General features: G+C 38.6%; 1 protein-coding gene across 4 annotated transcripts in view; it reads right to left on the bottom strand.

The window, feature by feature from the left end:
- Nucleotides 1-12,065, bottom strand: part of LOC124717173 (mitochondrial 2-oxodicarboxylate carrier-like) — a 105,375-nt gene that overhangs the window by 28,870 nt on the left and 64,440 nt on the right. For all 4 annotated transcript variants that reach the window (XM_047243947.1, XM_047243946.1, XM_047243948.1 and 1 more), the window contains 2 exons: nucleotides 10,921-10,983; nucleotides 2,374-2,526 (listed from right to left, as the gene is read on the bottom strand). In XM_047243947.1, coding sequence (XP_047099903.1) covers nucleotides 2,374-2,526; nucleotides 10,921-10,983 — 216 coding nt within the window. The remainder of the gene's footprint in view (nucleotides 1-2,373; nucleotides 2,527-10,920; nucleotides 10,984-12,065) is intronic.

Raw genomic sequence — 12,065 nt, 5'->3', positions numbered from 1 at the left:
CTGCGTGAAGAGTTTGACAGAGCACTGAAAGACCTGAGTCGAAACAAGGCCCCGGGAGTAGACAACATTCCATTAGAGTTACTGATAGCCTTGGGAGAGCCAGCCCTGACAAAACTCTACCATCTGGTGAGCAAGATGTATGCATTGAACTTACATGTTAATGTATTCATTGCTTTGGCTGATGGAAGTCCTGGGCCTCGCACTGGCTGGCATTCTCTCCACGATATGACACTTGGCATAAGTCTAAGGACACCCAACAGAGCACCAAGTACAGAACAGCACTGAAAATGCTTTTTTCGAAAAAATGGCACTTGACATGTTTTTTTCAATTTCCAATCTACATTGATTCATCCATCTTTAAACATCAGCATGCAACTGATGTCAACCGTAATTTTTAAAAATTCCATATAACATTAGGAAACAAGGTCGCTTATTCTATAGTAATATACCGGGTGATTAAAAAGTCAGTATAAATTTGAAAACTTAATAAACCACGAAATAATGTAGATGGAGAGGTAAAAATTGACACACATGCTTGGAATGACATGAGGTTTTATTAGGAAAAAGGAAAAAAAGGAACAAAAAGAAAAAGAAAAAGTTCACAAAATGTTCGACAGATGGCGCTGGACAGCAAAACGTCAGTGACTGCGCATGACAATCGTGTATAAAAGGAGCTGTCGGGCCCTTTTTCTTTGAGGAAATGTGTGATTCCGGTTTTGTAACTGCTACCGTGACGGGTGAGAGGTATGCCGATATGTTACAGAATCAAATCATCCCCAGCCTGGCTGATAAACACCTGCTGGAACGTACAATGTTTATGCAGGATGGCGCTCCACCCCATATTGCTAGACACGTGAAAGATCTCTTGCAAGCGTTGTTTGGTGATGATCGTGTGCTCAGCCGCCACTTTTGTCATGCTTTGCCTCCCAGGTCCCCAGACCTCAGTCCGTGCAATTATTGGCTTTGGGGTTACCTGAAGTCCCAAATGTATCGTGACTGACCAACATCTCTAGGGATGCTGAAAGGCCTGACATCTCTAGGGATGCTGAAAGGCAACATCCGACGCCAATGCCTCACCATAGCTCTGGACATGCTTTACAGTGCTGTTCACAACATTATTCCTCAACTACAGCTATTGTTGAGGAATGATGGTGGACATATTGATCATTTCCTGTAAAGAACATCATCTTTGCCTTGTCTTACTTTGTTATGCTAATTATTGCTATTCTGATCAGATGAAGATCCAACTGTCGGACATTTTTTGAACTTTTGTATTTTTTTTGGTTCTAATAAAACTCCATGTCATTCCAAGCATTTGCATCAATTTGTACCTCTCTATCTACATTATTCCATGATTTATTTAGTTTTTAAATTTATACTGGCATTTTGATCACTATACTACAAACTGAAGTGTATCACAAACAAATGGATGTATATAAATAAAAGAACACTACACAAGATCAACTACATAATCCTTGAATGATGCTACAATACATAATCCTTGAATGATGCTACAATCAGTCTTACAAATTACGTGGTAATTAAAATCAGCTTTCACACATTTTTGAAATTCAAGTGTATAAAAAGCCTTTTCTTTCAGCCACTTCTAGCAGAGAGACCTGATGTGCCTGTGACAGTAATTTCTTAAAATGCTTTATACATAGACATTCATAGTTGTACTGCATTTTTTTAAGGCTGGTTATAAGTATATCTACTTTTAATGTTTGGCAATTTATGAATAGATTGCCTTAGGCTATTTCTGTTAGGGTCTTCTTTTACACACAAGAGACTAGTGCGTGTGAAAGTCTGCATCAAAGAACACCACTGCTCTTTCTTAATGCTTCCACAGTGCCACAGTGGTGTTGATGATTACATTAGCTCGATACAAGCAAATACTTGAGGCACTTCTGTACTGCCAGTTTTGAGGAGTCCTGTAAGTGATTACATTATCTTTGGAAACAAAAGTCCTCGTCTGTCACAATGATTACTCAAACAGCACCGGTCCCTCTTTTAGTCATGACTGCATTCATTGCTTTATATTCCCAGCTTGCATTAAGAGATGAACTGTTCAACAAAATATCCTTAATATTCTTAGTCAAATGTTAATAACTTTAGTTTGTTATTCTGTGTGACTATAGATTCTTTTTTTGCAGCCTCCATTCACACTACACATATCGCTCACTTTGAGAATGTCGACCATACACAAAAATCATTATTGAAAACTGATGCAAACTCACTCTGCTAAAAAGTTCTCAAAACATTGCCAAATAAAATGTAATTGCTCCCAAAGCACAACTGAAGAGGCTGGGCCAGACTAGCAGCAGCTGGCAGAATGGACCGATACGGCTTAAGAAAGCTGTGTGCGTTGGCTACCTTGTTGCTGACGATCTTCTTTAGGACGTCCCACGTGCTGGGCGCCTTTTCCACAGGTGACCTGTCTGCCATCAGGGTCACTTTCACATGCTCGAATGGATTCATCACAATCGCTTCGGTCACACCGACACACAACCCTGCTGTAAAATATGTCTGAAACATGCCACATTTCAAAACATTTATTACTTTTGTTCATCATACACGGTTGTGCAACTTTATACCTTTGTAGATAAATATGCAAAAAAAAGACATTAGAAACCAGTCGATTAATCTAGTTATTTTCTTTGGAGTGGAAAATTCTCGTTATGTAGTCTACAGAGTGTTAAAAAAAGAATGACCTGACTTCAAAACTCCAATTCCAAAATAATCACAAAATCTTAAAGTTTTAGCTATGCTATTACAAATGTTCTTCGTGCCCCACAGCAGGAGCACAAACTACATCTAGACAATAGCTAAATTCATCATAATGCATCTGCTTTTACAGAAGTTGTGGCAGCTAATATTCTATTCTTCACTTCTACTATGCCATGACATAAAGGAAGGATCATCATACCTTCCTTCACATATCCCCATAAGAAAAAAAATCTCAGGGGGTCATGTCTATGGATCTTGGAGATCACAAATGCAGCACAGCGTCTCTGGGTCACCGTGCACCCTATCCAGCATTGAGACACAATGTCATTGAGAAACTGACATACATTGTTTTCACAGTGTGGTGGAGCTCGATCCTGGTGGAAAATGAAGTCATTGGAGCCCTCTAGAAATTTTGGAAAAAGCCAATTCTGCAGCATTTGAAGACAGCTCACTCCAGTCATAGTGTTTTCCTCATAAAAAGAAGGCACAAAAAATGTTCACTTCAGGTGAATCTCTTTCATACTCAACAGAGTCATGAGGGTTCTGGAGCCCCATATGCGCACATTATGTTGATTTATTTTACTGCTAAAATGGAACGTTGCTTCATCACAGAAAATTAACCGTGGTAAAAATGTATCGTCTTTCATGTCCTTTAGCAGACGGGTGTGTACACGGACAAGGAAAAAAAATTCCCGGATTTCACAGTTAAAAATACACTTTTTCCATGTTAAGTGACAGTATACTTTTCCTCAGAACTGTAAGACTTATCAGTTGTTTGAATGGTTATGGTTTCATACACCAGCGTAGAATTTCCCAACACTTTAGAAAATGAAACTTGGGGGAAAAAAAACACATTTTGGAAAGATGTCTCATGTGCAGCAACATGTCTGATGGGCAGCAACATGTACACAGCATATTTTCGTATTTCAAAAGTGTAAATTCGAATTCCACCAAACACCGCACGTTACTTTCCCAAGCATTGAAATCGAGATTGCATTGCGCTTTTGTGAACCAGTCATAGCTCATGTCACGTGATCTTGCCAGCCTATGGCAGCGGCTGTTCAGAGCATAGGGCACATGATGTAGTCGGCCAATAGCAACATCACTGTTAAGTAGTGAGAACACACAAATAAGAAAAGTTAATGCTTTAAATTAATATACATAGTGTTACTACAAGAAAAGTAAAGTTTCACATATAATATTGGTCTCTAAAATTAATAAGCTGCAAGAGAAGCTAAGCTTTCACATATATTGTTGATCTTTTTTGTGCATATTACACTAAAAGAAAGATACAACACACAAATGTGCCAGTAAAATTTTTAACGACTACAGAAATGTCTTATCCTCTGGGCTCGAAATTATTCTAAATGGTCGTCCTCAAAGAGTTGATTTTTAAATGAGAGTCAAACGCTCTGTGATTTAAAAAATTCATCGTACATTCTCACACATAGTTCATCTTGTGTAAAAGGAAATTTACTTTGGAAGTAACGCTTCTCAAACCACCACTCGCAATATTTTCCCGCAACCTGTTAAAAATAGACTTGTTTCAGCAGTTGCCAGAGAGCGCCAGATAATAGGCGTCACTGCGCTTGCGCAGCTATGACGAAGCAGGAAGCCTGTATGTTCGTGTGTAAAACATTAGAAGATCTTACATTATGTCATTAAAGAAACAAGACATCAGAGGATACTCCTAGAGCATCGGAAATTCGTGAACCATACAAAAATGCATAATTCGGCTTAAAGTGCACATTCGTATGTCCAGAGTCGGATGTGAATCTTCTTGGAGTACCAGCACCGTATTATCTCATGTTTGGTTCCTTATAATGGCATAATGCGATACGTGATAGAAGATGAAAACGTGCACTTGAAATGCAGCGAACATCTGAAACTAGCCAATTGTGTGGATTTAAACATGTTGTTTCAAATAAATGGACTGCCTCAGCGGAAAAGATTAATGAAAGCCAAATTTCTTTAGCAAACTGACAAATATAACTTCATTGTTCTGCGAGGCGATTAATGCTTGACTGTCAGAAAGGTGGACATATAATAAAATCTGAAACTAATAACTTATTTTAACCTTGGGTAATTACGTGAATGTATTTTAATTCACCTGATAGCTCCTGGCCATAGAAATCTGTTTCGTTTTCATTTGACATGACAGCAATAAACGAAGAGGAAACAGCAGAATCACTAAACGTAAACACAGGTCACGTGAAGACTACTCACCTCCGCACTGCAACTCTGACTCTCTGACTGCTTTGTTGATCAGTCCCGGATCTACGACATTTCTGAACCGGGGCAATACTAGATAGTGGCACCCCCCTTTCCTCGAGCGTTTGAGGTAAGTCTCAAAAATATGTTTATTTTGTAGCACACATCTTTCTGTAGAGTCTGATACATAAGACATATATGTTAGAGGAAATGTAAGACATGTTATTTGGCCTAAGGTGTGTCAAAGTGCAGTGCCATGCCTCTTCACACAGCAGTCTTCTATCGCATGTCACTGTATTTCACTCTGTGGAACTCAAATGTGTAACATTTTGTAATGGGTGCCATCAAACTACATTCAGGACAGTGGAAATTAAATGCCCTGTGGTGCCTCTATTGCTCCCAACTCGCAATTAATAGCGGATGGGATTAATTGGAACTTGGAGAACAAGAACTCTTCAGTAAATTTGCACTCTTTATTACCTACTATCTAATAACTTGCTGCTTTGTGAGACATCAAATTAAATATGAGATACATAAAACCTGTAAAAACAAGAGACAAACAGGATAGTAACATTTCTTCCATCCTTAATTCATAGCAATTTTTTCTCTCTAATCTTGCTATAGCTTTACATGGAGTGCTTTCCTTTCTGGGAAAGGATCTATTAAATATTGAAAAAGCTGTTAAAGCAATAGTATCAAAGACTGATGTGGTTTCTCGATCTGATTACACATATTTTCTCACTGTCTGCTAAATAAAACGAAACAAGCCTGCCTAATATTGCAGCAATTGTAACACACACCAAATAAACGAGACTGTTTTGGCACAAATGGTCACTTTTATAACGCAACTCAATTCACGAAGTACCAATATCAGATGCCTATTAGGCTTACTACAAGCAAAAAGTTTTATATTAGGAAATTGTTTCACATTTCATTCACATGCTCTAGCTTCTGAAGAATGAGATCAAAAAGCAGTAGTACGAAATTTTTATATAAATTTGGAATCGTCATATTAGTCCATAATTTATGTGATGCCCCAGTTTCTCCTCCATCCTCTTTCTAACAAACAATCTTCTCATCACTAATTCTGTAACTATTCCCGCCAGTGTCAAAATGTATTCTCCGGTTACCTTCAGTAACCCTGTTACAATCACTGGTTTAGTTATCCCGCATTTATTCTTTGGTTAGGTGTTATTACGTTTTCATATGTGTTTTCTGTGCTACTCCCAGAATAGAACTTTAGCATCTGCTAGCTGGGGACTGTACAAATGGCCTTTACTAGTGTAGCGGTCTGGGCAAATATTTTCTGTCAAAATTTCATTTTCTTAGATACACCAAGAAGATAATACGTGATATTTCTTGCCTGTTACTCCTGTTACTTGTTTATTTCCACTCTGGTAGTCTGAATCTATGGATTTTGTTAGTAATTATAACAATGCTCATCATTCTCAAACCCAGTCAACCAAACTGGCTTTCACCCGTTTGGTTTTATTCTGCTCAACTCGTATAGCCCCGTCCCCTTTTGTCTGCAGGAAAGTTTATCTCTAGATGCCACAGGGATTCCCATAGCAGAGACATCACATACACTAAGAACGCATTAAAAAAAAAACTTACGATTCATTCAGGATGATCTTAGAATTTGTTCAAAAATGTTCAAAACCCAACAGGGATGTGTTTCAAAGTCATATGAATAATCGAAAGACCAACGCGCACTGGATGCTAGGCGTATTGTGAAACATGGTCTTTTTCCTCAAGAATATGAATTTGCCCTCCCCGTCCCCTGAAATTGCTGCCCAGGGTAGATACCCCAGTTTGTTCCCCGACCCCTAGAGCCAGGCCTGTTGACCATGCGTGAATCTGGCAGCTTAGATGTGCCAGTAAAATTTTTCTGAGTAGTATTGGCTGCTTGCTGCTATTGCTTATACAGCTAACTTCCACACTTCTGTAGCTAGAAACGAGAGAAGATACTACTCATATGCGACGCTACAGTACATGCGCAAGAGCTCACTCGCAACCACTCAAACGCTACTGCAGTTGTGACGTCACGCTCATCGGAAGCAATTCATTGTTGTGAAGCACTGCATAGTCTTCCTAAAGCCTGTGACACAATTTGCTATTGGTAGATGATTGTATGAGCACTGAGTTTTGTAGTTGTATATGGCGCATTTCCTTTGCAACTTAAGTTTTATTTTCATTTTTTTTTTTCTCTTGTTGATGTTTTATTGCTCCAATATTATTATTCAGTAGCGAAATACAGTAAATTCTTTGGTAGAGTATTGGTTCTTAATAGTCAAAGTTACAAAAATTTAACTGAAAACTAAAACAATAAAAATTCCCACATTTCTCCCAGATGAAAATATTCCCGGTTTTTTTCCCGATCTCCTGGGTCGTATAAACCCTGAACAGAGCACTACTGAAGTCAATCTATTTCCTTTCATCATCAACCCAAATAGTTTGCACTAACTGTAGTCTGTATGGTTTACAGACCAAATGATGTCTTAACATTTCCCAGTCTCATGAGGCATTGTCAGTTCTCTGCCTGTGTGGCAAGCAGACTTTTGGACCTCGCTTAAACATTTGCCGAATTCTTTCCACCGAGTGCGAGATCAACCTAGACTCTTACCTTCATACAAGCACACTGTCTCTTCAAATTGGCAATACCAATGACAAATGTTTTTGGGACAGGTAGATCAATGCTAAAACATGAATGAAAAGCACTCTGGACCAAAATCAATGACTCAGTCTTTGCAAACTGCAGCACACAAAACACTTTCTGTTGAGCAGATGTCATCTCACTTCTGACTCACTGCTAACTGAGACAACACATTGACTGACATCTAACTCTAGACCAGGCTCATCCAAACTGTGTTCCTGGGGTGCTAGCACCCCGAGCCAATTCGTTTGTTGTCGCAGTGGCCGAGCCGTGTCGCTTAGCTGGCCGTGCGGACCGCCTGCCGAGCCTCGCCATGCCACTGTACGCGCGCTTCGTGCCCACAGAGTAGAAGATAAGGTCTCAGATATGGAGCAGCAATTAATGGAGAGAGCAGCAAACTTTATTTCACTTTCTATCGCTCTTGACGAGTCCGCTGACGTTGCGGACATATCTCAGCTCGTCATATTCATTCGAGGTATTGATGACAATCTGAGTCTCACCGAAGAATTTCTCGATCTTATACCATTAAAAGACACAACCACAGGCTTGGATATTTTTCTAGCCATGGAAAACGTGTTAAGAGTCGATGGGCTTAAAATGGGAACATCTGACCAGCGTAACAACGGATGGAGCCCCTGCGCTACGAGGGATATGACAGTCGGCTGTTCCTTATTCGCGGCAGTCCATTGTCTGATACACCATAAGGCACTTTGTGCGAAGATTGTCAACATAAAAACATGTTATGGACACAGTTCTTCGAACGGTTAATTATCTTCGACCGCAAGGACTCACACATCGCCAATTAAAAGAATTTCTGGCTGATATCGAAGCGGAATACCCGGACATCCCCTACAACACCAAAGTAAGATGGCTGAGCAGGGGAAAGGTGCTTCATCAGTTTTTCTCATTGAGGGGTGAAATAAATACCTTTTTGGAAATGAAAGAACGTCCTGAAGAATTACTTTGTGATCTTAAGTGGGTGGCGAATTTGGCTTTTTTGAGTGACCTTTCTGGTCATTTAAATTCTTTGAACATTTCACTCCAACGCGATAATCACTATGTTGTTGATTTAGTGCAGACGATTCAAGCATTTAAAAAAAAAAATTATTTTTTGGGAAAAACAATTGCACAAGAAGAATTGTGGACACTTTCCTGAACTACATAGCATTAAAGAAGATGCAGATTTTTCAGATTATGTTGAAATCATTTGCAAATTACAAGAATGGTTTGAAAACAGATTTTTGGAGATAAGTGAGCTTCAATCAGCCTCAGATATATTTGTTCGCCCGTTTTCCCTTCAGCATAGGACGTCTCACAAGTCCTTAGCCGAGCGGTCTAAGGCGCTGCAGTCATGGACTGTGCGGCTGATCCGGGCGGAGGTTCGAGTCCTCCCTCGGGCATGGGTGTGTGTGTGTTTCTCCTTAGGATAATTTAGGTTAAGTAGTATGTAAGCTTAGGGACTGATGACCTTAGCAGTTAAGTCCCATAAGATTTAAAAAAAAGAAGTTTCACAAGTGCGTCAACTAGAGCTGATTGACCTGCAGTGCGATATCCGCCTGAAGGACCGCTTTCTCATATGTAAAACTGGGGTGACTTTTACAGCTGTCTTCCACGAGAGAAATATCCTCTTTTGCACAAGCACGCTGCCGAAGTTCTCTCAATGTTTGGTTCCAAGTATATCTGTGAGCACTTTTTCTCTCTTTTAAAGCTTGCTGAAACTAAGAACCGTTCATTACTTTGCGATAAAAATTTAACTAATTCTTTGAGGTTATCAGTGTCAGGGAATATTGAACCAAACATAGACAAAACCGTTTCCTCAAAAAAGGAAAAAAGTGTAACATGTTAATTGTCTTCTTTAACAATGTTAACTGTATGTATTAAAGAGCTTTAAAGCCTTAATTCTATTTTTAATAAGTTTTCAAACTTGGTCGGTTAAAATTATTACGTACAAAACAGAAACTAAGGATCAGATTTCTAAACTGTGAAAAGGGATACAAAAAGATGTAGCCCGAAGTATAACAAAAAATATTTACTTGTAACTGCTAACAGTAAGAAATAGACTCTATATCCCTTACAGAAAATTATTTCTAAAATAGAATATTTATGACTCTAGTTCATTTAAGAAACTGATATATTTTTCAGAAGACGCCTATTGTACATATGACGAGTGTGCATGTGCAGTACTAATAGAATGAACCTGTGGGCCAGAAAACAACTCAGATGTTCTTCGATTCTTGTTTTGGATATTGTTGTCTAAAGCTTTGAGTAGTAATTCTGCCACACGAGCACTAGTTGCTACCTAAACAGTAAATGGTTTGCTTGTTTTACCGCTCATCGGCCTCTTTTACAGAGGTGCGCTTCCTCTGTTATCTTGTTTGCGCTGGATCTGACTGTGGGACAGTCCACCGCAGAGCAGTGCTGTGCGGTCTCACTCACTCCGCAGCTCTCTCTCTCTCTCGCTCCTATGCCGACACTAGCGACACACGGTCGTGGCCGGGATGCTGAACTACACTGCCTGGGACCCGCGGGCAATTCTTGGATGAGCCTGCTTTAGACCGTGCCCATTCCAACACACTCTTCCTTTCTGGCACATCCCAATGTTTTATATTTGTTGCCATTCAAAATCATGTCATTCTTTTTGAAACACCCTGTATTATTGGTACCACCTCCCCCACACCCCCCACAATAGATTCATACACCATATTATTACTCATTGAGAAGTTCTTCCATGGAGTAGAAGTAGTTGTCAAGCATACATAACTTCAGTTTGTACGTATCAAGCAAACACAATTTCAATTTGTATTTGTCAAGCATACACAATTTCAGTTTGTATTTTAAGTTGATTTTATTATCTGTCGAATTCTTTACATCAAATGGATAGGGGGGTCAAATATTTTTATGGCTGAATTCATTTACTTCTGCACTACCCTAAGGCTGAGGGAAGGATAGTGTACACCATTACTCTTTCTAGTATTATATCTATTATTAATATTACTGTTATTTTTGAACTGTGTTTGATTGTTGATTGTTGACAGCAAAGTTCGTAGGACATCTGAGGATGTTGTCAATATACCCAACAGTTTTATGAGCTGCCTAGAAAAGGTTCTAGCTCTGAGGGAAAGTTTTGCAATGCTTTCGATCTCATTTACTGTACTTGTAGATTAGGCTGTCTCAACCACATGGTGAGTCGGAGTGGTCTACAACTAAAATACAAGAAATAGTCTGATTTTTTACTCCTTCCATTATTTACAGATCCACATTTCTTTTATAAACACATTGTTAATAAAAGTAGTATAAAACAGGATCAATCTACAACATGTTATACTTACCAATGGTTTTGCTGTTTCAGCCCCAAACAAGAGGTACTGCTCATAGTTTTCAAAGAGAAGAAACTGTAATATGAGATAATTAGTTCAGATTAGTGATACGCAATACACTATGTCAGTAGTAAATTACAAGATGTAAGTGAAATATGCAAAAAAGAACAGAAATTTAGCAATTACAAGCAAATAAGCGTACCTGTGACAGACACAAGTACCAAATGAATTAAATAATGAGCGAAAATAAAAAAAAAAAAGATTTGAAATTTGGGAAAACAACACATGTGTCACTGAACAATATCTGCAACATTTAAAAACAAAGGGATACATGGGATGGATAGGCTGTCTGTATACTAGTGCCCCATATAATTTCAAGTCTCTGCTTGACATACTGAAGTTGCTCTGCAGTATTTGTGTGCTATGCCCTTTAACCCCCATGACATAGCCAGCCTGCTACACATTTTAAATAGTATCTGCATGTACCCTGCCAAAATTAGATGTCCTTGCACATATCTAGAAATCTAACACTTGCCTCCTTATATTTCTGTCATTATTAGTTGAAGAAAAAGAGTTGTTATAACATCAGATTGAGGCAATTATGCTTTGGATTGGAAAAACTACTTTACAGGAAATCCCCAAAATTCAACCTAAGGCTCCATTTTGTTTGCATTTTACTTAAATGATCTACTGCTCAATAATGACTGTCACTCAGCTCTCTTTTCAGTGATACATCTGTACCATTGAAACTACCAGTGCTAACTAAATTCCTCAAACTGCCATAAATACGACAAAAAATTAGACAACTGATTTAACCTGGATGGTTTAAAATTAAAACAGAAAAAAAAATCAGTTAATGCAGTTTCAAACAAAACAAAGAAAGTTAAACGATGTTCGAATCCATTACAAAAACCAGGATTTGCAGGATTCAGACCCTGAAAATATATGAAACAGCCTGGCATTTGCACTGATGATATTATACAATGCAACCAGCACGAATATAAGTAATAATAATATACCCAGAACTATATTTTGAGGCAGCTTGAACAATATGTCCCAACCATTAATGCTTCAAATATCATCATTAGAAATTGCACAATGCAAAGCAAAGAATATCGTGCCACCTACTTAAAAATAATCTCCTCATTATACTAAAT

The sequence above is a fragment of the Schistocerca piceifrons genome, chromosome 9 (genome assembly GCF_021461385.2).
Source record: "Schistocerca piceifrons isolate TAMUIC-IGC-003096 chromosome 9, iqSchPice1.1, whole genome shotgun sequence".
NCBI lineage: Eukaryota > Metazoa > Arthropoda > Insecta > Orthoptera > Acrididae > Schistocerca > Schistocerca piceifrons.
Note: the sequence above shows the minus strand (reverse complement) of the source record. Positions and strands in the feature narration are given on the sequence as shown.